This window comes from Mercurialis annua, linkage group LG5, assembly GCF_937616625.2.
Source record: "Mercurialis annua linkage group LG5, ddMerAnnu1.2, whole genome shotgun sequence".
Classification (NCBI taxonomy): domain Eukaryota; kingdom Viridiplantae; phylum Streptophyta; class Magnoliopsida; order Malpighiales; family Euphorbiaceae; genus Mercurialis; species Mercurialis annua.
The window spans coordinates 30,537,729-30,565,612 of record NC_065574.1 but is presented as its reverse complement, the minus strand read 5'-3'; the positions used below and the strand labels follow the sequence as shown (position 1 = coordinate 30,565,612).

Below are 27,884 nucleotides of genomic sequence, written 5' to 3'. Positions count from 1 at the left end.
TATATATATATATATGAAGATACAATAATAAAAAATTTAAACAAAAAACAACATATGTAAACTTTTCTAATCAGTTATTTAAATACAAAATTAATACTCTAAATTAATTAAATTAAAAAAATCGGTTTCATCCGCGCAACGCGCGAACATCGACCTAGTATTATTGATAATATTGAGAGCCTCGATTACACCTAGTTCTAGCAGAAACAACATAGGAAAGGAAGCAAGTGATTTAGAAGCAGAAGTGGGGCCTATACAATAATGTAAATTGAAGACTGTAGAAGAAGAAGGTCCAGGTCCATAAAAAGCCATATGATGCTTCTCAGTGCGTGCTCTTCCCTATACACATACGTGGCCTTTCTATTTCCACTAAAATGCTAGAGATCTTTGGTGACCGTAATACGAAAATTCAGGAGCTCTCTGGGATGATTTTAACTAAAGACATTGCGGCTGATTCGGTAACCATTACAGAGGTGGAGCTGGCCGAATACACTAGTCTCAAAGCTGAGCTTTGGCGTGCAGAAAAGAACGTGGAGTCTCTTTGGTTATAAAAAGCAAGGCTTAAATGGAATTCTAAAGGCGAGAGGAACAAAAAGTTTTTCCACAGCATGGCATCTTCCCATTATAGGAACAACCATATTTCATCTCTGCCGGTGGATGGAACTACTTACTCGGAGCCAAACGACATTAGGGTCCATGTTAGAGATTTTTATAAATCTCTTTTCAGCTATGAGGGAAGGATTGATTTTGACATCTCTGATCTCACCTTCGATAAGATCTCTGATGTGCAGAGTGGATCTTTGATAAAGTCTTTTAAGGAGTCTGAAATGCTTGATGCTATCTGTTCTTGTGGCGTGAATAAGGCTCCAGGACTGGACGGTTTTAATTTTTATTTTTACCAGAGAGCGTGGCCAATGATGAAGGATGTCGTTATTGATTTCTTCTGTAAGTTTCACAGTATTAGCACTCTACCTAGAGGTATTAACTTTTCCTTTTTAGTTTTGGTTCCAAAGGTGGTAGGATCGTCAAACATTAATGATTACCGTCCTATCAGTTTGATAAATGGGTTTTACAAGATGCTTTCAAAAGCTCTTAGCAAGAGATTATCCCCCATCCTTTATAAAGTCATCTTGAAATTCTACATGGACATGTAAATGTCGACAAATCCATTTGGTTAAATGAACAACTAAAAACACTAGAGGGAGTACCTATCAATTTTGGACGGAAGGAGTATCGATTTATCTCGTAAATTTACATGTTGATCAAAATAGTCATAACTTTTTAAATAATCATTAATTTCTCGGATTAATTCCATAAAAATTCACGACCTTTACACGAAGTCTCATTTTAATCACAACCTTTAAAAGTTGGCATTTAATGGCTCGACCTTTCATTTTGTTTCAAATCTATCACCAAAGTAATATTAGATGTAACTTTTTTGACAAAAACATTAGTAATCCTACATACTCTAGCCGAAAGATTTGGTGTCGATTTATAATTTGGGTATTTAACTAATAGTTTAATGAAGATCTTAGTAAAAAAATTACTCTAAAATAATAGATTTGAAGAAAAAAATGAAAGGTCAGAGTTTTATATAGCAAATTTTAAAGGTCGTGATTAAAATAAAATTATATGTAATATAAAAGTCGTGATTTTTTATGTAATTAATGAAAACTGTAATTCCCATAATCTAGAATTTCATGTTTTTTCACACCATTAATATTTAAGGAAGAAGATATACCTTGATCCATGCTTTATAGAATATGGTTTCTCTCCCTTTACCCTTATCGTTATGATGGATGCTCTAATCTTTAAATATTTAGTTTTTGCTATAATTTTGTGATTAAGGGTAGAGAGAGGACCAACTCTTATTTATAGACTAATGGTGGCTTTCCATCAAAGCACCAATGGTTACAACTCATAATGTCATAACTTTTACCAATAGCCATAACTATTCAATTCATAACCTTTCATTAACCAATAAAATTTAATCATTAATATCTTATTATAATTATATGAGCCATTAATTTCTTACATTCTCCCACTTGGCTCATATGATTTTAATAAGAACATAAGGTGCACAAAATAGTATTAAATTCTCTCTTGCATTGACTATTACATAATATCATTATTAAGTTGAAATATTAATGCGAGTCATGGCGGTCATATGTCATTTTATCGGCATAGTCCCTTCCATATACCACAACACCAATTACCAACTTAACATGATCTTTAATAAGGATAACATAAATGGTCCAACATTAGTGTCTTTATTTCAAGACTATTTCTGTCAATATTATTATATATCATTATGTATACCAAATAGAAAACAGGAAAATCAGAAACACATTATTGAGCTCAAAATGTCAATTGTATAAGCTTAACATAAACATTAATACAATACTAGTAATGACGTCCAATAATGCCCATTCTTACAACATGTTCATTAAATGTTTTGGGCGCTAATCCTTTTGTTAAAGGATCTGCAATCATAAGATGTGTGCTAATATGTTCAATTGACACTCTTTGTTTCTGAACTTCTTCTTTAACGGCAAAGTATTTTATTTCCATATGCTTAGCATCTTTAGAATACTTGTCGTTTTTAGAGAAGAAAACTACTGCAGAATTATCACAATAAATTTTCAGCGGCCTGAAATAAAGTTCCGCAACCATAATCCATGAACAGTAGCCTCAAAACAAGCTACGTACTCGGCCTCCATAGTGGATGCAGCAATGACGGACTGCTTCACACTTTTCCATGAAATTGCTCCTTCAGCTAAAAGGAATAAGTAGCCAAATGTTGATTTTCTTGTATCAACACATCCAGCAAAATCAGAATCACAATATCCAATCACATCAAGGTGTTTAGATTTTCGATAAGTGAGCATGTGATCCTTTGTTTCTTGCAAGTATCTAAGAATTTTCTTTGCAGCTTTCCAATGATCTAATCCCGGATTACTTTGATATCTGCCCAGAATTCCGACAGCAAAACTGATGTCCGGTCTGGTGCAAGTTTGAGCATACATCAAACTCCCAACGACAGATGCATAAGGAATGTTCTTCATTTGTTCCCGTTCCAATTCATTCATAGGACATTGCATAAGGTTAAATTTATCCCCTTTCTAAATTGGAACTATACCAGCTGAGCATTTGTCCATTTTAAATCTCTCTAAAATTTTATTGATATAGGCCTTTTGAGATAAGCCCAATAATCCTTGTGATCTATCACGGAATATTTCTATTCCTATCACATAGGTGGCTTCTCCCATATCCTTCATTTCAAAATTATTAGAGAGATATTTCTTGGTTTCATGTAGCAAACCAAGATCATTAGCAGCAAGTAAAATATCATCAACATACAGAATAAGGAAAATAAACTTGCTCCCACTAATTTTCATGTATATACATCGATCAACGATGTTTTCTTGAAAACCAAAAGAAGGAATGGTATCATTAAACTTAATATACCATTGACGGGAAGCTTGTTTAAGTCCGTATATTGCTTTCTTTAGTTTACACACCATATGATCCTTTTCTTTAATAGAAAAACCCTCGGGTTGATCCATATAAACTTCTGCTTCCAAATTTCCATTAAGAAAGGCGGTTTTGACATCTATTTGATGTAGCTCTAAATCATAATGAGCCACTAAAGCTATAATGATTCTAAGAGAATCCTTTTTAGATACTGGTGAAAAGGTCTCTTTGTAATCAATGCCACTTTTCTGAGTAAAACCTTTGGCGACAAGTCTGGCTTTGTGTCTTTCAATATTGCCTTTTGAATCGCGTTTGGTTTTGAAAACCCATTTGCATCCAATTCTTTTACATCCTTCAGACAACTCAACAAGATCCCAAACTGAACTAAGAAATACTCATCCACATTCATTCCTAAGGTCTTTAATTTTGCTGCTAAATTAGTCATTTCAATAACATGCTCATGCATGACACGTGAACCATCATATTTCATGTTGGTCAAATTATTCATCAGTGTGCCAGCAAGTGACTTATCAGCTGTTTGAGAACGTTCCTCAATAAATCTTTTAAATTCTTTAGCACTGTCAGTTTTAGGAATTGTACTCTTTAAGTTGTTTGCAACAGTCATTCGCATAAACATTAAGTTTAATCTGTTCGATCTTTCCCAAGTTTTATATAAAACTTTTTCTTCATTGCTACTTTCATCAGTAATAGTAGCAGGTTTCTCAATTTCAAGTGCCAAATCAAGATCCAGAACATCTAAGTGAAACCGGATTTGTTCGCACCAATCAGAGAAATTCAAACCATTAAATAATGGAACAGATGAAGCATGCGAATGAAGAGAAACGGGTACAGATACTGCAAATCAAAATAACATAAAATACTTATACATTGATGCTTATTCCATTAATTCATAAATAAATATAAATATATCGAAGTTCTCCTTTGGGTGATACTAAGACATACTTATGCAAACAATGATAGGCAATTACATATGCATAACTAAAATCAATTTTACTATCTTTGGATATGAAAAATAAGATTAGTATGACATACTTATCACCACAATTATGTTTATCAATTATAAAACAAATAATCAACCTTTGGATTGATCCCTAAATATTTTATAATGATAAATTTCAATCTCATAAATATATAAAATTTTAATGTCATTTAAACATAAAATTTATGAGTAATTGAAAAGTATAAACTATTATTTGAAATTTATTTACTTAAAATTTGGCCACTTTGGTGACAAGCAAATTTTTCTTAACAAAAATTTCAAAAGTCTTTAATAAATATATTTACTTTCATTAAATATTTAATTTAATTTCCTAAATTAAATTATAAATCAATTCGGATTTAATTAAAATGAAATAAACTTTATATATAATCTGGTAAACAAACAGAAAACACTTTTTCCTTTAAAACCAAAATTACAACATGACTCTTCATTATTGCACGAAACAGTGCAATCCATACAGTCAAACCATTCAAGAATTAAACTAACATTTTAATCATATAATTAATTATTAAATTGCAGGAACATGTAACCGTATTCACCAGTACTTTTTACGTTGGGATACAACTTCTATGCCATTTTAACCCAAACAGCGCAGTAATGAAAATCCACAAACAATTTGCAGAAATTTTCACTTCATTCAAAATAACATTTTAATATAATGCTAAATCATATATAATAAACAACTTGTTCCATATTTGGCATAAAATAATTTGTCCGAAAATTAAACATCAAAATATCAAATTTAATTCAAATTAAGCCCTGTAAAATTATTCAATTTAATTTATAAACTATAATAAATGATTAATTTTTGGATGTATTCATAACTTCAATAATTATATGGAAAAACATGATTTCTTAAACCTTGCTCCGATACCACATGAAAACTGTAATTTCCATAATCTAGAATTTCATGTTTTTCACACCATTAATATTTAAGGAAGAATACATACCTTGATCCATGCTTTATAGAGTATGGTTTCTCTCCTTTTACCCTTATCGTTATGATGGATGCTCTAATCTTTAAGTATTTAGTTTTTGCTATAATTTTGTGATTAAGGGTAGAGAGAGGACCAACTCTTATTGATAGACTAATGGTGGCTTTCCATCAAAGCACCAATGGTTACAACTCATAATGTCATAACTTTTACCAATAACCATAACTATTCCATTCATAACCTTTCATTAACCAATAAAATTTAATCATTAATATCTTATTATAATTATATGAGCCATTAATTTCTTACAATTAATCCTATTTCTTCCCTAAACTTGATGGGTATTTTCCTACTCTTATGCATGAATTATTTATTTTTATATAATAATAATAATAATTAATTTCTGATAAATTTAATACAACAAAGATCATTTTTACACTAAAGATGCAGCATATTTATATTTAAATTTATGTATAACCCTTATTAATTATGCACAATCCTTTAATTTTCTAGTGAACCCCATATAGATAGGTTAACATGACATACGAAAGACCTAAATTTTTTATGGGGCTAGGCAGGTAATCTACATCCCTGCCAAGACAGGGAGGCATTTTGCAGAATGGTGTCATTACCGGAAATTAATGTTTTGATAGGTACATAAATAGCATTTTCGAAACTAATATGCACTTTTGTGTGAAAAACCATTTTCAAGCATTTAATATTTGATATATTTCTGAAAGTGAAACTTAGTCAGTTTAAAAATTTAAATAATATCCCTATAATTTTAAAAATTTAAAAATCATATTAATTCTTAATCAAAACTTGAGGGACCTAATTCTACATTTAACCAATATTTTTTTAGAGATCCATTTAGCCTGATTTTAACCTTAAATCGATTAACCTGATTTTAACCTTAAACAATGTCTGTCATCTTCTTCTCCATCCATCGTCGCTCTCAAACCATGCCGGACGAACGTCTCAATGCAAGAAACGACGCTGCAGCAACCACGCTTTGAAACCGCAGCAGCAGTTTGTCCATCGCCGGTTCCATAATATTGCTGTGACATTCCCAGCCATCGTTTCAAACACAACAGCTCTTCGTTCATAGCATTGTTGTCAATTTTTCTTGTTCATTTCTTGGTCCTAGCTATGCAATTATTGTTGATTGTGTGTGTTACGAATTGCAGGAATTGAATGTACATTGACCGGTGGCGGACTGGTCCAAGAAGGTCTAATTAGGTTTTAAAGTGTTATTTTAATTAATTAATTAGGGTGCCAAAGTTGAGGGGTTTTAATTTTACGGATGTTTCTTTAGATTTTTGTGTCAAGTTGCGGGGTGAATTGATCTTTTAAAAAAAAAACATCACATATATAACTCCTCACTGTTTTATTTTCGTACCCTTTTCTTATAGTTTTGCTTTTACCTTCATAACAACAACGAGGCTTACAATGGTATGTATATAGAACCTTAAATTCTTCAATATCATGCCCCAAAACCAGTTCTTGAATAATAAAAGTTCTTAATTCTCTCTTCACTATCAAAATTTAGTTAAAAAATTAAACTCTGAAATCAACACTCCAAGTCCAATTCAAGTTCTACGTTTCCTACTTTCTTTCTTCTCTATGTCTCTGTTTTAAATGCAAATTATTTGTTATATGGTTTTTTTTATCCTCTAAATCTTTTTTTATTCTTGTATATGCAGACAAGATCTTGTGTCCATTTTTCTTTTCCGAAACGTTGGGTCCCAGATACAAGGGTATATGATAGAATACAACATTTGAGCGTTTCTAAATTTGGGAAGGTTTCTTTTTTTAATACTTCCGCAACGCTACTGTTTGAAGTTTGTTCAACCTTCGTTTATGACAATAAAGACATTTGCTTCACCATAAGAAATAATGTTCTAACCCTCACACTTGAGGATGTTCATTATATATTAGGCCTCCCAGTTGATGGAAAGCCATTTGTGATTTATGAGAGAACTGATTTAAATGATGCATGTACAAAACTATTTGGTTGTGCAAGTCCTAAAGCTACTTTTATTAAATATGATTGACATGTAGCTCTTTGATCGCTTTAAGTAATTTTTTTTCGCTTCTCATTCTTGAATTGCTCCAAATGTACTTTCAACATAATGTTGACATGTGGGATCATATGCTTAAACCATGTATACTATAATTCTGAGCTACAAAAGCACTTTCAACACAATCCTGACATGTGAGCTCATATGCTTAAGCCATATGTATTAATATCTATTAAACATACAAAAAGAGTAGTATTTTTTTCGCAGGTTTTCATTTCCTCCTAACATAAACATCATCAATTACTTTAAAACTTCTCATTTTCCCTTCTCGAAAACATCATCTATTAATTAAAAAAACGTTACAATAATCAACATGTTTTTTATTAAAAAACGTTACAACAATTAAAGCCTTTTATATAAAATCTTAAATACACACATTCAATACAATTTCATATGCTCTTATATATAAATACTCAACACACATTCAATACAATTTCATATGCTCTTAATTAACTAAATTATCTAAATAGTTTATATATTTTATAGGCTTAAATCCACCAAGAATCACTAACTTCCGCGTGTTTTTGGTATTTAACATAATCTTTTAATTTTGAAAAAAACATACGTGAACTTTCAAAAAATTTGCAATTAAAGACACCGACGCCATTTTGGATGTAAAACGACACCGTTTTAGATTAAAACGGTGTCGTTTTGGATGTAAAATGACACTATTTTTTAAAGGAAAACACATATGGTCTTATTTGCAAAAAATTGGAAAGTTCGTGTTAAATATGCAAAAATTAAAAGATTATGTTAAATACCAAAAACACGCGAAAGTTTGCGATTTTTGGTACATTTAAGACTATTTTATATAACTAAATAATTTTTTTTATTATTTTTTAAAGTAAATTTTGATTCTTTTGAGGTAGGGCCCAGGCACTCCCTAACCCTACCCTATCTCCGTCGCTGAAAACAATGTATTATATTTATATTTATCTAATTAACATTTAATATATATAACTGGTGATATAAATATCGTTCACGTGCTATAATTCTTAATTTTTTTAAATAGCAATTTATTAGATTTAATAATTCAATCTATCTATAATATACATTTATAACGGGTCATATGATAATTAACAATTTAATTTTGATGGTATTTACTAATTCAATCTATTTAGAATATATATATATATATATATATATATATATATATATATATATATATATATATATATATATATATATATAAAACGGATCATATAAATGTCACTCACGTGCGTAGCCAATATAAAATTAAATAAAAGTCTAACACTATTAGAAAAGTTATTTTAGTTAAGTATAGAAGTCTAATTATTATAGCAAAATATATTTACGCCTAATTAGTAGCCTAATTAAGAGTAATATATGTAGTGATAAATAGTTTGAAAGCAATTATAATATTTAAAATTATTAATAGTTATGGAAATATAAAGTTAAGTAGACATCTATATCAATCACCAAGTGTAATATCCCGTGGTTTTTTGTCGTCTTTCTGTTGAGTTTCCGATAAGTTTTTGGTTCGTTTGTGGGTCCGGGTTAAGTCCGGCGGGCCTGACTCAAAGGAGTCCTCCCCAGGGCCCTAACCGTGCATCTAAAGCAAGAACCTTGTGCTTGCTGTCAGGTACACGATCGTGCACCAAAGTGCACGAGCGTGTAGTTGAATAATAGTACACGATCGTGCACCTCAAGTGCACGAGCCTGTACTTGCATATGAGTGCACGATCGTTCACATTCTTGCACGATCGTTCCTTACGTTGACGATCTAAGAGGTTTATAAATAGACTTGTTACGTTTCTGTTTTAAACCCTATTTCTTTATTTTGTTTTAAAACAAACCCTAGCCAACTTTTCACTTCTGAATACGCTCTGAAACATTACATCATTCTACTCTTCCATTAGCTTTTGATTCCGATAAGTTCTCATGTTGGTTTTTGATATTTCATTCAATGTCGTCAATATCAATTTTAATTCGTATCTTGTTTGTTTAAGCTTTAATCTAAGTTGGGTTTCCTCGTTACTTCACTAGTCTTCATACTCATTAATCCTTATGCATTGGGATTGACTTCGGTACGTAAATGTCTTGAGTTCTAGCACCGTTACGATTTACCGCTTTTGAGTTTATGTTACTGTTTTGGTAATTATTGTTGCAGCCAATGGGTTATTCCCTCTTAGGGATGTCTATGTCGTTCTTATGATTAATAATTGAGGTAGAATTGGTCATAACATATTGGGTTTTTTCCTTGTGATTCTATTGTTCTTGCCGTGTTGAATTCGGCCGTCTTCTAAGTTGAGTTGCTTGAGCTGCCAAACTTGGCCACTGTTGTGCATAGTTCTTTTGGATTGTTCTTATAAGTTGGGTAATGTTTATGTGAGTCTGGCCTTAATTGTTTGAGATCAGAAATTGATTGCTTGTTGGCCATAATCTCGTCGTTAAGTTCAGCTCTCTTTTTATGGTTTTATGATAGCACGAAAATATGTGTTGTGACTGTTCATATTCTGCTCATACTAAAATCTCATTATGATAGGGTTATGGAAATTAGGGTTTAGCAATATGTTCAATTGGATTGTTTAATTTTTTTGTGCACTAAACTTTTGATTGGGTTATTATCAATTAATGAAACCGAACTTTTAAGTATCAAATTGATTTTAATTATGGCGGTTTACTCCTTTGAAAATAATATTGTTTTGGAGTATTATAAATTGGCTAAGTATTTAATAATCTTTTATTGGGATAATTACTTAGGTAATTATCGTTTGATAATTTTTAAATTGTTATTAGCTAAATAATAAATTTAGTTTTTAAAAACGCTTTCTTAACTTATTCCGGTTAAGTATTTGGTTGTAACTCGGGTTACTTATATTTAAAGCTATTAGGTTCCGTTTTAATTTTTATTATATCAAAGTTGTTTTATTAATTATAAACTATGGTTTATAATTTGAATGAACATATTATTTTATCAAAGTTGTTTTTGGGAATTATAGACTCTGGTTTATTTATTTGATAAAATATTTTGGGTCGGGTTAGACTTGGGTCACCCGACATGTGAGGTAGCTTGATAGTTATTGGTAACTTGACTAACCCACTATTTGGAAATTGATTTATTTTTTTATTTAATTATTATTTGAATAATATTTTCTGCAATAGATTTTATAGTGGGAACTCAAGAGACTTAATTTATTGTTGGGTTATTAATTATTTGAGCAGTGTGTTACTCGATGTGGTTCGTATTTTGACTCGGGTCATTATGTGATAATTTGTCCATTCTGTTTGGCTGAGTTTATCTTGACTTGATAGTGTGCTAGTCCTATATGGTGTCTAGTACTCTCTAAAGTTAGGGTCCATTTTAATAATCATTTATATTGTTTCGACTCGTCGACCGTTCGTGCTTTAGAGACGAACCAGGATTAGATTGCTTGTTAGGTTATCATGTGGATTAGCAAGCAGTGAGTTTGTACTTACTATCTACCACTTTATTATATATATTGTATACGTACAATTGCAAACTGTTTTTCCATTAGGGCTCTTAGTTGGAACATGCTACCTAATGGGCATCATAAAGACTGCATGCGCACCGGTATTGATCTAGATGAGGTATGTGACGGTTGGGGTAACTCGGTGGTAGCCTAGCTCTCGGGACCCAGTAGAGTAACTCGGTGTAGCTCAGCTCTCGGGACTCTGATTATTGTTTAAGTGTGGTCGGTGGTAACTCGGTGTAGCTCAGCTCTCTGATAGGAGTAGAAATACTCCCATTTCCGAGGGCTTTCAGGTATCGATTATCTTGTTTCATTGTCAAATTCATACTTGTTTTGGTTTTTATTTGTTATGTTCAAGTGTTGCAGGCGTATGCATGGAATTGATTGTTTTGTGAGCGTAATAGAGCAAAAACGGGCATATGTGAAGGATAGTGAAGCTTTGGAGCAATTTTTGAAGTGGTTTGAGATAAAATTAGCGTTGTTGCGTCGCGACAAGGGTGTCGTGTCCCGACATATTGAAGGAAAGAAGCCCCTCGATACAGTAAGGAATGCATGACGTTGTCGCGGAGTTGTCGAGTCGTTCATTGGATTTTGAAAGGTGTCGCGTCGCGACAGGGTGAACTGGCTTTCCCAGAACGAGTTGGCAATGTTATTCCATTTAAATGGTTGAATTGGCTTCTTTTTTTTTTATATCTGAGTTGGTGAACTCATATGCGTATTTAGAACCTATTTAAGTGTTGTGACATGCTTGTGTCTACTTTCGGTGTTTTGACCAATTGTGGCTAGGTTTGGGTTTTTTTAAAATATGTATCTTTGTTGTTAAGGCAGGTTGAGTTCCGTATTTTCAATTGAGAAATGTTTTGATTTAAAGCTTTCGGATCATACATTGGTTTTATTCTTGCATATCATTGGGTCGGGTTGGACTTGAGTCGCCCGACATGTGAGATTAAGCTTGAATTGTAATTCACTACTCTGGGATTTTCACTTGGTTTTAAAGTTTTAAACTAAGTTATATAAGTACTCTGGATTATGTTTTCAAAAGAGAACTTAATTAGGCTTAACTTATTATTTGACTCCGGTATTACCTTGGCTATGGATTGTATACGTTTGATTGTTATGCCATGGCATATACTTTGGCTTGTTATTGAGATACTTGTCCTATGTGTTGTCTAGTATTCTTAGAGTTAGGTGATGAATTGTTTTTAACTTAAACTTTGTTTCTAGACCCATCGACTGATCGTGCTTCGGAGTTAGAGCATGTTTAGGTTGCTTGCCAGGTTATCACGTGGATTCGCAAGCTGTGAGTTTGTAGTGTTATTTGCCGCTTCATTAAGTACCGCAATTATTTTAGTATATAAACTGTTTTCGAACTGCTTTAAGCGATTATGGATCTGGATTGAAACGAGCTACTCCATAGGCTTGTATCGAGACTGTGTGCGCTGGTAAGTACTCTGGATCGTCATACCAATGTCTTGCTTACGCTGGTATAAGACGAGGATTTTTTTCCCGTCTACTATGGGTTCGGTATGATACGTTACACTTACGGCGGGATCATTTAATACTGTTATTTCCATAATCTTCTGTATATCAGTAAAATGATTTGTTTTAAGGGTTTTAAACTTAATAAATGTAAATAGCATTATGAACTCATATCAGTATATCTGACCCCGTTGTTTTCCTAATTTTTCCAGGCTTATGATTTGAGAGAGTTGGTCGATCTCCAATTTCTTGATTCCTTCAGAGGTTCCTTTGTTTTAATAAATCTAATCAACTGTTTTATACTCTTAGACCGCAGTAGAACTAGTTAGTCATTTATGATTACTTTATACTTTGGTTTTTCGGTGCGGTCCGACTATTTTATATTGTTGATTGCATGATATACATTGGATATGGTCATTTATATAAGGCATGTTGTTTAGTTTCTGGTTTTAGCCTAGCGTTTCAAATATTTAAGTTATTATTTAAGTAGTGATATAAACTGCTAGACTTAGGTTAGAGTCTCGGTTGCCCCTGAGAAGTGGTTTTCTTGCAAGTTTATATGTTGTATGATTATCCGCAAGGCTTGCTACGGGTTTTGGTACAACCATACCAATACCCTGGCGCCGGTTTCAAACCATGGTCATTTTGCATGTTATGTGTTTACTGCTTTAATGCATGTTAAGTTGTTGTTGTGTAATAGGATCTACTGTGGAATTAGGATTGAAGTCTTGTCTTTTGAAACGTCATCTTTAATTTTCAATTTTTTTTACCTTCATCCATAGAAATGTTGAGTGTCGGTCTTATGTGTTACTGATACTTTACTTTGGAGTGTTTATTGCTTATATATTGGGTGATGTTTTATGCCCTGTTGTGCCTTATATGGTGTTTACTTCGGGTGATGCTTTGTTGGCTGTTGTGCTATATATGAGATATACTTTGGGTGATGTTTTGTGGAATGTTGTGCCTTATATGGTGTTTACTTCGGGTGATACTTTATTGGCTGTTGTACCATATATGATGTTTACCTTGGGTGATTAGTTGTTGGCTTTTACGCCTTGGATGATTTTGATTGGATTGCTTTCACCTTTTTGGTGAGTACAGTTTGGTTTAAGGGATTAGTTGTTGGCTTTTAGGCCGTAATTGTTGGTTGCCATATAAGTTGGCACATAAGAGGATATTTTAGGGTTGGCCTTGTTTTGCTTTTAAGGGATTCTTATGTTACATCTTTAAGCATGTTTTTTTGCTACACGTTGTTCGGTCACAAGTTGGGTTTATGGTTTTATTGAGAAAATTATTTTGATTTGATTTGTATTTTGACACGAGAATCGGAAGAGAAGTATGGTTTTAATACTTTTTTAAAACAAAATGTGATATGGCTTTGATAATTTTAAAAATAATATTATTCAAATGATGGAATATGGCTTTGATAATTTATTATAACTTTTATGGTCTTACCATGTTTTGATTTGTGTACATTAGAGGTGTCTTTCGTTATATGCTTTAGTATATTATGTTTCGCGAGAGTATGCATTTCTCGGAATGGTTGTTTGTGACAAAGGGTTTTCTCACTTGAATTTTTGAATTGTTGTTTGATGCTTGGATTACGGTGAGCTCCTATATTTAAGAAAAGATTGAGATTTTATTTAAAGGCATTTCCGGATTTACAAATTTTTTGAGTATGTTTTATAAATGATTGTTTTGGGTTTGATATTGGTCACCCAAATTTTGGAGTTGAGGTGGGTAGTTGTAATGACTCGGCTAACTCGCTGGTTGTTTTGGATTGAGATACTTTGGAAATTTTTAAACAAATGATTTACGAAGGAGATTTTCCGGAAAACGAAAATTTTAAAACTGTGAGGCTCAACTAGAACTTGAAAACTTGTGTGGTTGACTTTATAATGCAAGTGCTTTTCATCAAGTTGGACCATGTGATGCAAGAATTGATGGTAAGTTTTTGTATAAGCATATGTGATGTATTATTTTCCTTGAGTTAATTTTCATCTTGTTTTGGAGTTCAATAGAGTTTGAATTATTATATTAGTAACATATGATTTGGTAGATTGAGAGTACGAAATTTGAAATGATAATTAGAGGCTATCGAGTGCACGTCTCACAGAGTGTAACGTCTAACAAATGTTTTATCGAGAAATTGTTTTCAAATGAAATTTGTGAAAGTATTTGAAATGATTTTATCATGTAATTGTGCCCGGACATATCATGAACATGCATTTTGAATGTCACGAATAGGAAATTGCATTGAGCATTGACTATGTTCACTAAATAAAAGAGAAATTAATAATTAATGCATGCATAATAATACATTCATCACGTGCATATAAATGATTAGAGTTGGATGCAACTCTTTGGGGATAAGAGGTATCATCACCCTGGCACACAATTATGTAAAGTGGATTTTATCAATAAAGTGTTTTGAAAAAAATATTTTGAAACGAACTCGCGAGTCACTATGTGATAAATGTAATTATAAAGAGGATGGATATCAATTGGTTTTGAAATTTTTACCGGAAGGTAGCTAGAAAAATTCTCTGTGATGGTTGTGGTGAATTAAGGACAGTTGCATTGCAGTCGTTGGTTTTATATTGTTAGAGTGTTTTTGTTTCATAATGTTAGAGAATATCTATTATTAAGATTTGAGGTCACATTTATTGGTGGAATAATTTTGGATGTTCGAATTATCTTAAACTTAAGTGTTAATCAATTTTGGGGTTTCGTTATTATAAGTGTAAGTTGTATACTAATGGGATGATTGAAGGAATCATTGTAATTGAAATTGTTTGTTATAATCTAGAGATTTTGTTAACATGAGGTAAGTTCATTTTTTCTTTTGAATAACGGTGTGAGTTTTTGTGTTTTATAATTTGCAAAGTTAATTGTATTATATAGTATGGTTTTTGTAAGAACTAGAATTTGAGCTTCAGGATTGTTCTTGAACTTTGATGATATGGGTTTCGAAATTTTTAAGATTCAAGCTAGTTTTGGAAACCAACTTCGTTGGATAATTTTTTATTGTTCACAATTGTGTTGATGGAGTGGTCATTGGAGCACCAAGTTGTTAGAATCAGAATTTTGCGCAATATGTGTGTTGTGACCGCTTAAACTTCGAATCAGTTTCTTATTTAAAAGGCCTAATTACATAAAAACCACCCACCTTGTAACTTTTTTCATTTATACCATGACCTAGGAAAAGTTTCAATTGTACCCTATTTTCAATTTTTATGTTTTATTTGTACCCTAAAATTAAAAGTTTTGATAATTTAAATAATTTTAGGATGAAAATATTAAAAACAAGATACATAAATGATTAACATTAACGTTTTATCAGAATATAGGTTAAAAATGAAGGACTAATTTAAACTCTTTTTCCATAGAAAATAGGTCAATTCAACTCATTAGGGTAGAGATGAAACATAAAAATCGAAAATAGGGTATAATTGAAAATTTTCCTAGGTCATTGTATAAATCAAAAAAAAGTTACAAGGTGGGTGACTTTTAAGTAATTAAGCCTATTTAAAATTCGAGGTCGAAATTTTCTTAGGTTTGGGAGAATGTAATACCCAATATATTTTCGGCGTGTTTTGTCTTGTGTTGACTTTCTCTAGGTGGAAATTTTGATTAGAGTTATCATTGAAAGAGATTCGAGGTTTGTTCTTATTTATCCTAAGTATTTCAGTCGAGCTTTATATCGAGATTCGAGGTTCATTCTTGTTTATCCTAAGTATTTCAGTCGAACTTTATGTGGGAGAGTTTGTATTCTTCGTTTGGTTTAACCTAGAAAGGGCGTTATCGTTTTATGTTAAGTGGAAGTTAGCATTAAGACTTTTATGACCTTGTAAGATTGTTCGGTTTACGAAAGACGTGATTTTTAGTTATCGTTCAAGGAACAACATGTTGAGTTTTTTTATTATGCAAGTGCGTAGGTCGTTAAGCACGGAATTCATATGGTTACAGTTTGGGTTAATTACTTGGGAGACAGAGTTCATTATGCAGAATTGTTATAATTGCTTTCCTTGATTACTTTGGGTGTCATATTATGTGTTTTCATGTTTGTTACGTGTGTTTTTGTTCAGACAACATATAGTTGTATCATATGTTTTACGTGGGTTGTGTTACGTTGAATTCGAGGACGAACTTTATATAAGTTGGGGATAGTGTAATATCCCGTGTTTTTCCGTCATGGCTTTGTTGTGTTTTCGTCTTAGTTTCGGATTGTTAATGGTGAACTTAGCAAGTGTGATACTATGTTTGGGGTTTGAGTTGTATTCTGTATGGGTCGCATGTGTCGTGTGATCTTCGATGGCGATTTGATTTGTATCAAGTTTATATTCGATAATGTGTTCGTTTGCCTTCTGAATCTGACATGTCTTGATAAAACATCCCAATTGCACCGTTGGATCGGGCTCATTTTTGAATATGTTGTTCACGAGAAAGAGTTCACCGTTCAATCAGAATCGAAACGCGTCAGAGGGCGCGTTAGGCCATCTTGTCTCGCAACGCGCCCCAGGGTGTTTTGTGCCATTTGAAAAGGTACGCCAGCAGGCGCGTTGGGCTATCGCTCCTCACAATGTGCCTGTCGTGTTTTTTCACTTTGGGGCCTATAAATAGAACGAGTAACAAGTAATGTTTTGATTTTGAAAGGTATCAAGTATTCGCATATGGTTTTTTAGTTTTACATATCATCGCCGAGACATAAACAGAACGAGTAACGAGTGACAAGCACTGATGAATTGTAATGCAGGGACTAAACGGGAAATATGGAAAAAGTTCAGGGACCAAAACGTGCTTTTAAAAATAGTTTTTATTTTGGTCGAATGAGTTGCAAGGCAACAGATATATACGATGATTATTCAAGGTGTGACGGGAGCGACCTTACCAGCAGTAATGCACTAGATCTCATCAGAACTCTGATGTCAAACATGCTTGGGCGAGAGCAGTACTAGGATGGGTGACCTCCTGGGAAGTCCTCGTGTTGCACCCCTCTTTTGTATTTTTGCGGTCGGTGCCTTCATTTTTTTATTTTTATTATCATCGCCGAGACATAAACAGAACGAGTGACGAGCACCAATGAATTACAATTCAGGGACTAAACAGGAAATACGGAAAACGTTCAGGGACCAAAACATACTTTTAAAGATTGTTTTTATTTTAGTCGAATGAATTGTAAGGCAGCATATATATACTATAATCGTGCACGGTGTGACGGGTGCGATCATACCAGCACTAATGCACCGGATCCCATCAGAACTTTTAAAACTTTACAAATAAATCCAGGCGTTGAAAACGTTGCAAAACAATTCCAAACATTTACAAACGTTACGAAATAAAATCAAATGTTTCACCTTTTTTATCAATTTAAGCCAAATACAAACATTACGACACAAATCCAAACATTTCACCTTTTTAGCGATTTTAGCCAAACATTTAAAACGTTACAAAACCAATCCAAACGTTTAAAACGTTACGAAACAAAACTAAACGTTTCGCCTTTTAGGGAATTTAAGCCAAACGTTCATAAATATTACGAAATAAATCCAAACGTTTCACCTTTTTAGCGATTTAAGCCAAACGTTTACAAACCTTGCGAAAGAAATCCAAACGTTTCACCTTTTTAGCGATTTGAGCCAAACCTCTAAAATGTTACGAAACCAATCCAAACGTTTAAAATGTCACGGAACAAATCCAAACGTTTCACCTTTTTAGCGATTTAAGACAAACATTTACAAACTTTACGATACAAATCCAAACGTTTCCCTTTTTTCGCAATTTAAGGCAAAAGTTTAAAACGTTACAAAACCAATCCAAACGTTTAAAATGTTAGGAAACAAATCCAAACGTTTCACCTTTTTAGCGATTTAAGTCAAACATTTACAAACGTCAAGAAACAAAACCAAACGTTTAAAACGTTACGAAACAAATCCAAACGTCTCACCTTTTTAGCGATTTAATCCAAACATTAAAAAAGTGACAAAACCAATCCAAAGGTTTCACATTTTTAGCGATTTAAGCCAAACGTTTACAAACAATGCAAAGCCAAAAATGTTACGAAACAATTCCAAACGTTTAAATTTTTTAGCGATTTAAGCCAAACGTTTACAAACGTTACGAAAAAAATTCAAACGTTTCACCTTTTTAGCAATTTATGCCAAACGTTTAAAACATTAAAAAACCAATCCAAACGTTTACAAATGTTACAAAACTGTCACGACCCGAATTCCACCCTAATCCAAGTCACGACCGGCGCTAGGGAATGGGAATAGTTGTTCCGAAACCCGTAGCAAGCCTGGAACCTATAGAAATTTTTCGCAAATGTTGTTAAAAGATCGCACCTCGCGTACGATCCGTTTTCAGAAAATACCGTTAAAACCTTTTTCTCGTTTTACGCAAACACGATTTCTGAAAATACACATATAAGCAAAATCTGGTTTTGAGAAGTACTAGTTGGATAACCTTGTTATCTCAACCCTCGCTTCCTTCTGGAAACCTGGCGTGGTGATCACTAGAAACCAGGGACTTATCTTTCGCTTGCCTTAACACATAGGCAGCCCTGTTCCCAGCCACACGCCATTGTTAATATGTTTAATAAAATATAGCGGACACCTCTGCGTCTCGCAACGGTGGTATTAAACATATTAAAATACACAGCGGACCGGTTACACATAGCCGACGTATAAAAACATACTGTTTTTGACCCTCACAAAAACACACGAGGCCGACTCGGTAACTAGATACAAATGCCACTAAACAGCCACCCAGAAGGTATACACAAGTGCACTAGATCCTATCAGAGTATCTAAACAAAGGACTAGTGGCACGACTGCTGGCACATTACACTTATACTATTACAGCATACTAAGAGTACAAAATCCTATGTACATTACCAAAGAAGAGCTTTCCTGAAGAAGGGATGTGGAAGCTCGACTGACCTCAAAGCTCATTTCCTGAAAATGGGATAACAACAACGGGGTCAGAAATAGTTTACAGGTAAATACCGAAATTGCATTATGCATATAAAACAATTATATATAAAAAATGACCAATTACGTCGATCCATATGAAACCCTAGTTCACTAATGTCCTAACAGACACACACATCTTACAAGCTTATGGACAACAGAATAAAGACCGTGAACTGAATCACTGCCGTCCAATTCTGTATCTTTGGTACCTGGACCGTAATCAGAAAACTGCCATCGCGGTTTATTCCGCGACCGTAACTGTATTACTGTCGTCTCAGGGTTTACCCGTGAAGTCAGGGCATTTACTTTCCCAATGACTTAAACGACATGCATACCTCTATACCGAAGTACATTTAGAAATCGGTGTTGGTGATCACGCAACCCTATTGCTACCCAATAGGTAGCTCGTTCCAATAGACCTCCCTTAGCTAGTTTATACTACTGCGATTTATGGATTTAAAATAATTGAATACTGATATTCAAAAGTAAACACGTAAACTCACAGTACTGCTAAGTAACTACTTAGCCCTGCCGTATGTGTGACAGAATCCCTGGAGTCCTGGTCTGACTGCTGGACAGCTAGTCGGATCAAACATACAAAATACACAAGACAATACATCAATATCTATTTCTGGCATAAACATCTAGGTCTTGAAACCTAGGTCCAGACAAATCATACAAACATATAACACTTAACACTTATGGTCTCGTTCTTTAAAAATTATTTAAATTGTTTTCATCTCAAGAAAACATTTAGACTTCTCTCTAGAAGTCATTTTAGGTATAGCAATACCTAATTAAAATCATTTAATAATATAGACTTGATTGCCAAAACAATTCATAGTCGTATACTAATTATTTAGCAACATCGTTTTCTAAATCTTTTGAACTGGTTAAACATCGACTTTAACTCTTTTAAAGTCCTTTTTAAACGTTTAACTTTACTTTTAAAAATCTCATTTTAAAACACCTAACTTAAAAAAATTTATTTAAAATATTTAGATTCAGTCGGAATACACGTCGAGTTACTAGGCGAAACATCTCGTAATCGCCCCTCGAAAGAACGCCGAAAAAGTCCGGAAAAGTCCCCACGCACACGTCCCGCTAAGTCACTGTGCGTCCGCACGTGACTGGTTGTGCGTTCGCACAGCTTGCTGTGCGGGCGCACATCAGGCCAGCCCCGGGGAAAATCGATCCCCGGGCCATTCCGACGTGCTATTGAATTTCAAAACGCTGCAAAAACACTATTTTAACGTCCTAGTTCACATATACACAATCCAATCACAATTTGAACGTATATTGCAATCGTTCGATACGGTAACCGTTTATAAACGAATATATATTCGAAATATATCAAAATATATTGAAATAAACGCTTAATACGGGATTAATACCTCGATTACTCGAGTAATCGTTGAAGAAACGGAGTTAGAATCGAGAAACGATCGAAAAGAATTCGAAACCTAACTCGCGTCTCACCTCTGAAGCAAAGCAGCTTAACCATCTTTCTATATTTGAAGCAAATGAAATCTGTAACCATTTTTAACACTCTTAACTTATATATATATAGATTAGGTTAAAGTGCCGTTTAATACTAGCTCAATCATGCACTTTAAACCAACTTCTTAATTAGTCGTCCGTAGCCCAAACGGAAACGATTTACGAATTTCGTGAAAATTTACCCAAAATTCTAATAAAATATAACAAGAATAAAAATATAATTTTTATTCTTATCCGACTTATATTTTATTCTTAATAAATCTCTGAAGATTTATTAGGTCCAAATCAGTCCTACTTGATTAAACTTTCTACGTCTAAATTTCATGAAACTTTGACGATAGCTTCGTCAAATTATTTCGCGAATAATGACACCAAAATTATTCGCACGGGACTTATATATTATTTTATTTCAATTTGAACTAACAAATAATATTTAACTAATTTATAACTAAAACTAATTAAGTTAAAGAATCCAAGGACCAAAGAAAATATTTTTCCTTCTTCCTCACCACGCATACCACCGCCTCTCTCTTATTCTTATTTTTTTTATTAATATATATATATATATATATATATATATCTTAACTTATATTCGTTAATTTCACGTCGAGACTTCCGAGTTTCGACATTTTAATTTCGGGGTTTTTTCCGAAATATTAAACTCTCCAATTAGAGTGGTATATTGATATATTAATTAGGATTAATTCCTAAAAAAGTCACGAACTTTACACAAGTTTCATTTTAATCATGACCTTTAAAAGTTGTCATTTAAAGGCACGAACTTTCATTTTGTTTCAAATCTATCGCCAAAGTAAAATCCGGTGTATTTTATCGAACAAAAAATTCCTAATCCCATATACTCTAACTAAAAGATAATAAGATTTAATGTCGATTTATAATTTGGGTTTTTCATTAATGGTTTATTGAAGAATTTAGTCAATAAAAATACATTGAAATGATACATTTGAAACAAAATGAAAGTTCGTGCCTTTAAATGGCAACTTTTAAAGGTCATGATTAAAATGAAACTTCGTATAAAGTTCGTAATTTTTTTAGGAATTAACCCTATTAATTATCAATATATTTTTATCTTACGACTCGAGTCGTATTTCTTATTCGATTAATCCCGTCGTATCCCTTTATTAAAATTTAAATTCACGTTTTAAATTTTAAATTTCTATTATTACGATTTATTTTTAGGAATACTTATAAATTAAATTTACACTTAAATTTAATTTACGTATTCCCGACTAATAAAATCCTTACACGTGGTTTATAAGAATACGGGGTATTACAAAAACAAATCCAAATGTTTCACCTTTTTAGCGATTGAAGCCAAACATTTACAAAAATGTGAAACGTTTGGATTTCTTTCGTAACGTTTGTACACATTTGGCTTTAACGCTAAAAAGGTGAAGCGTTTTGTTTTGTTTCGTAACATTTGTAAACGTTGGCTTAAATTGATAAAAATGTGAAACGTTTGGATTGGTTTCGTAATGTTTGTAGACGTTTGGCTTAAATCGCTAAAAATGGGAAACGTTTGGATTTGTTTCGTTACTTTTGTAAACGTTTGGCCTAAATCGCTAAAAAGGTGAAACGTTTGGATTGGTTTTGTAACGTTTTAAACATTTTGATTGGTTTCGTAACGTTTGTAAACATTTGGCTTAAATCGCTAAAAAGGTGAAACATTTAGATTTGTTTTGTAACGTTTTAAACGTTTGGATTGGTTACGAAATAAATCCAAACGTTTCACCTTTTTAGCAATTTAAGCCAAAGTTAACAAACGTTACGAAACAAATCCTAAAATTTCACCTTTTTAGCAATTTAAGCCAAACGTTTAAGACTTTACAAAAAAATCCAGACGTTGAAAACGTTGCAAAACAATTCCAAACATTTACAAAAGTTACAAAAAAAAAATCAAATGTTTCACCTTTTTATAAATTTAAGACAAACGTTTACAAACGTTACGAAACAAATCCAAACATTTCACCTCATTAGCGATTTTAGCCAAACATTTAAAACGTAACAAAACCAATCCAAACGTTTAAAACGTTACGAAACAAAACTAAACGTTTCGCCTTTTTGGAGATTTAAGCCAAACGTTCACTAATGTTACGAAACAAATACAAACGTTTCACCTTTTTAGAGATTTAAGCCGAATGTTTACAAGCATAACGAAACAAATCCAAACGTTTCACCTTTTTAGCAATTTGAGTCAAACGTTTAATATGTTACGAAACCAATCCAAACATTTAAAATGTTACGGAACAAATCAAGACGTTTCACCGTTTTAGCGATTTAAGACAAACATTTACAAACGTTACGAAACAAATCCGAACGTTTCCTTTTTTTAGCAATTTAAGGCAAAAGTTTAAAACGTTACAAAACCAATTCAAACGTTTAAAACGTTTGGAAACAAATCCAAACGTTTCACCTATTTAGCGATTTAAGCCAAACATTAATAAACGTCACGAAACAAAACCAAACGTTTCACCTTTTTAGCGAATTAAGCCAAATGTTAAAAACGTTACGAAACCAATTCAAACGTTTAAAACGTTATGAAACAAATCCAAACGTCCCACCTTTTTAGCGATTTAAGCCAAATATTTAAAAAGTAACAAAATCAATCCAAACGTTTCACCTTTTTAGCGATTTAAGCTAAACGTTTACGAACGTTACAAAACCAATCCAAACGTATAAAACGTTACGAAACAAATCCAAACGTTTCACCTTTTTAGCGATTTAAGCCAAACGTTTACAAACGATACAAAACCAAAAATGTTCCGAAACAATTCCAAACGTTTAGACTTTTTAGCGATTTAAGCCAAACACTTACAAACGTTACGAAACAAATTCAAACGTTTCACCTTTTTAGCGATTTAAGCCAAACGTTTAAAACATTAATAAACCAATCTAAACGTTTACAAACGTTACGAAACAAATCCAAACGTTTCACCTTTTTAGCGATTAAAGTCAAATGTTTACAAAATGTGAAACGTTAGAATTTCTTTCGTAACGTTTGTACACATTTGGCTTAAACGCTAAGAAGGTGAAGCGTTTGGTTTTGTTTCGCAACGTTTGTAAACGTTTGGCTTAAATTGATAAAAATGTGAAACGTTTGGATTGGTTTCGTAACATTTAAAAAACGTTTGGCTTAAATCTCTAAAAATTGGAAACATTTGGATTTGTTTCGTATCTTTTGAAAACGTTTGGCCTAAATCGCTAAAAAGGTTAAACATTTGGATTGGTTTCGTAACGTTTTAAACATTATTAGTTTCGTAACGATTGTAAACATTTGGCCTAAATAGCTAAAAAGGTGAAACGTTTAGATCTGTTTTGTAACATTTTAAACGTTTGGATTGGTTACGAAACACATCCAAACGTTTAACCTTTTTAGCAATTTAAACCAAAGTTTACAAACGTTACGAAACAAATCCTAACGTTTCACCTTTTTAGCAATTTAAGCGAAACGTTTAAAACTTTACAAAAAAATCCAGACGTTGAAAACGTTACAGAACAATTCCAAACATTTACAAACGTTACGAAAAAAAATCAAATGTTTCACCTTTTTAGCAATTTAAGCCAAACGTTTACAAATGTTACGAAACAAATCCAAACATTTCACCTCTTTAGCGATTTTAGCCAAACATTTAAAACGTAACAAAACCAATCCAAACGTTTAAAACGTTACGAAACAAAACTAAACGTTTCGCCTTTTTGGGGATTTTAGCCAAACGTTCACTAATGTTACGAAACAAATACAAACGTTTCACCTTTTTAGAGATTTAAGCCAAACGTTTACAAGCGTAACGAAACAAATCCAAACGTTTTACCTTTTTAGCGATTTGAGCCAAATGTTTAAAATGTTACGAAACCAATCCAAACGTTTAAAATGTTACGGAACAAATCCAAACGTTTCACCTTTTTAGCGATTTAAGACAAACATTTACAAACGTTACGAAACAAATCCAAAAGTTTCCCTTTTTTAGCAATTTAAGGAAAAAGTTTAAAACGATACAAAACCAATCCAAACGTTTAAAACGTTAGGAAACATATCCAAACGTTTCACCTTTTTAGCGATTTAAGCCAAACATTACAGAACAAATCCAAAAGTTTCACCTTTTTAGCGATTTAAGCCAAACATTTACAAACGTCACGAAACAAAACCAAACGTTTCACCTTTTTAGCGAATTAAGCAAAATGTTAAAAACGTTACGAAACCAATCCAAACGTTTAAAACGTTACGAAAAAAATCCAAATGTCTCACAATTTTTAGCGATTTAAACCAAACATTTAAAAAGTGACAAAACCAATCCAAACGTTTCACCTTTTTAGCGATTTAAGTCAAATGTCTACAAACGTTACAAAAACAATCCAAACGTATAAAATGTTACAAAATAAATCCAAAAGTTTCACCTTTTTAGCAATTTATGCCAAACGTTTACAAACGATACAAAACAAAAAATGTTACGAAACAATTCCAAACGTTTAGACTTTATAAAGATTTAAGCCAAACGTTTACAAACGTTACGAAACAAATTCAAACGTTTCCCCTTTTTAGCGATTTAAGCCAAACGTTTAAAACATTAAAAAACCAATCCAAATGTTTCAACTTATTAGCGATTGAAGTCAAACGTTTACAAAATGTGAAACGTTTGGATTTCTTTCGTAACGTTTGTACACATTTAGCTTAAACGTTAAAAAGGTGAAGCGTTTGGTTCTGTTTCGTAAGGTTTGTAAACGTTTGGCTTAAATTGATTAAAATTGGAAATGTTTGGATTGGTTTCGTAATGTTTGTAAACGTTTGGCTTAGATCGCTAAAAATAGGAAACTTTTGGATTTGTTTCTTAACTTTTGTAAACGTTTGGACTAAATCGTTAAAAAGGTGACACGTTTGGATTGGTTTCGTAACGTTTTAAACATTTTGATTGGTTTCGTAACGTTTGTAAACATTTAGCATAAATAGCTAAAAAGGTGAAACGTTTATATTTATTTTGTAACGTTTTAAACGTTTGGATTGGTTACGAAACAAATCCAAATGTTTCACCTTTTTAGCGATTTAAGCCAAAGTTTACAAACGTTACGAAACAAATCCAAACGTTTCACCTTTTTAGCAATTTAAGCCAGACCTTCAAAACTTTACAAAAAAATCCAGACGTTGAAAACGTTACAAAACAGTTCCAAACATTTACAAACGTTACGAAACAAAATCAAATGTTTCACCTTTTTAGCAATTTAAGCCAAACGTTTACAAATGTTACGAAACAAATCCAAACATTTCACCTTTTTAGCGATATTAGCCAAACATTTAAAACGTTACAAAACCAATCCATATGTTTAAAATGTTACGAAAAAAACTAAACGTTTCGCCTTTTTGGGGATTTAAGCCAAACGTTCACAAATGTTACAAAAGAAATCCAAACGTTTCACCTTTTTAGCGATTTAAGCCAAACGTTTACAAATGATACAAAACCAAAAATGTTACGAAACAATTCCAAACGTTTAGAATTTTTAGCGATTTAAGCGAAACGTTTACCAATGTTACGAAACAAATTCAAACGTTTCACCTTTTTAGCGATTTAAGCCAGACGTTTAAAACATTAAAAAACCAATTCAAACGTTTACAAACATTACGAAACAAATCTAAACGTTTAACCTTTTTAGTGATTGAAGCCAAACGTTTACAAAATGTGAAACGTTTGGATTTCTTTCGTAATGTTCGTACATATTTGGCTTAAATGCTAAAAATGTGAAGCGTTTGGTTTTGTTTCGTAACGTTTGTAAACGTTGGCTTAAATTGATAAAAATGCGAAACATTTGGATTGGTTTCGTAACGTTTGTAAACGTTTGGCTTAAATCGCTAAAAATGGAAAACGCATGGATTTGTTTTGTAACTTCTGTAAACGTTTGGCCTAAATCGCTAAAAAGGTAAAACGTTTGGATTGGTTTTGTAACGTTTTAAACATTTTGATTGATTTTGTAATGTTTGTAAACATTTAGCTTAAATCGCTAAAAAGGTGAAACGTTTGGATTTGTTTTGTATCTATTTAAACGTTTGGATTGGTTAAACAAATCCAAACGTTTCACCTTTTTAGCGATATAAGCCAAATGTTTGCAAACGTTACGAAACAAATCCAAATGTTTCACCTTTTTAGCTATTTAAGCCAAACGTTTACAAACCATAAGAAACAAATCCAAATGTTTCAAATTTTTTGCGATTTAAGCCAAACGTTCACAAACATTACGAAACAAATCTAAACATTTCCCCTTTTTATCAATTTAAGCCAAACGTTTATAATATTACGAAATAAATCCAAACGTTTCACTTTTTTAGCGATTAAAGCCAAACGGTTACAAATGTTACGAAACTAAAAACGTGACAAAACAAATCCAAACGTTTCACCTTTTTAGTGATTTAAGACAAACGTTTGGATTAGCGATTTACGAAACAAATCCAAACGTTTAAAACGTTACGAAACAAAATGTTACGAAACAAATCCAGATGTTTCACATTTTTAGAGATTTAAGGCAAACATTTTGATGGAAGCCAAACTTTTAAAACGTTACGAAACCAATCCAAACTTTTAAAACATCTCAAAACAAATCCAAACGTTTGCATTTATTTCATAACATTTGTAAACGTTTGGCTTAAATCCATAAAAATGTGAAATGTTTGGTTTTGTTTCATAACGTTTGTATTGGTTTCGTAATGTTTTAAACGTTTAAATTGGTTTTGTAACGTTTTAAACATTTGGCTTAAATTCCTAAAAAGGTGAAACGTTTGGATTTGTTTCAAAACGTAATAAAGCTTGAATTGGTTTCGTAACGTTTTAAATGTTTGGCTTAAATCGCTAAAAATGTGAAACGTTTGGATTTGTTTCGTAACGTTTGAAAAAGTTTGGCTTATATCGCTAAAAAGGTGAAACATTTGGATTTGTTTCGTAACGTTTGTAAACGTTTGGCTT

General features: G+C 32.5%; 2 protein-coding genes and 1 non-coding gene across 3 annotated transcripts; 2 read left to right on the top strand and 1 right to left on the bottom strand.

Moving 5' to 3' along the window:
- Nucleotides 1-374: 374 nt before the first annotated feature.
- LOC126681777 (uncharacterized) lies at nt 375-1,154 on the top strand. The gene is made up of 2 exons (XM_050377328.1): nt 375-544; nt 629-1,154. The coding sequence occupies exons 1-2, from the start codon at nt 375-377 to the stop codon at nt 1,152-1,154; spliced, it is 696 nt and encodes a 231-aa protein (XP_050233285.1).
- Nucleotides 1,155-2,403: 1,249 nt separating this feature from the next.
- LOC126681776 (secreted RxLR effector protein 161-like) lies at nt 2,404-3,089 on the bottom strand. Its single transcript, XM_050377327.1, has 2 exons — nt 2,710-3,089; nt 2,404-2,650 (listed from the first exon to the last, which is right to left on the bottom strand). The coding sequence occupies exons 1-2, from the start codon at nt 3,087-3,089 to the stop codon at nt 2,404-2,406; spliced, it is 627 nt and encodes a 208-aa protein (XP_050233284.1).
- A 14,233-nt stretch (nt 3,090-17,322) lies between these two features.
- On the top strand, nt 17,323-17,441 carry LOC126685101 (5S ribosomal RNA). Its single transcript, XR_007643254.1, has one exon. It is a non-coding gene; the product is annotated as a 5S ribosomal RNA (ribosomal RNA).
- Nucleotides 17,442-27,884: the final 10,443 nt, after the last annotated feature.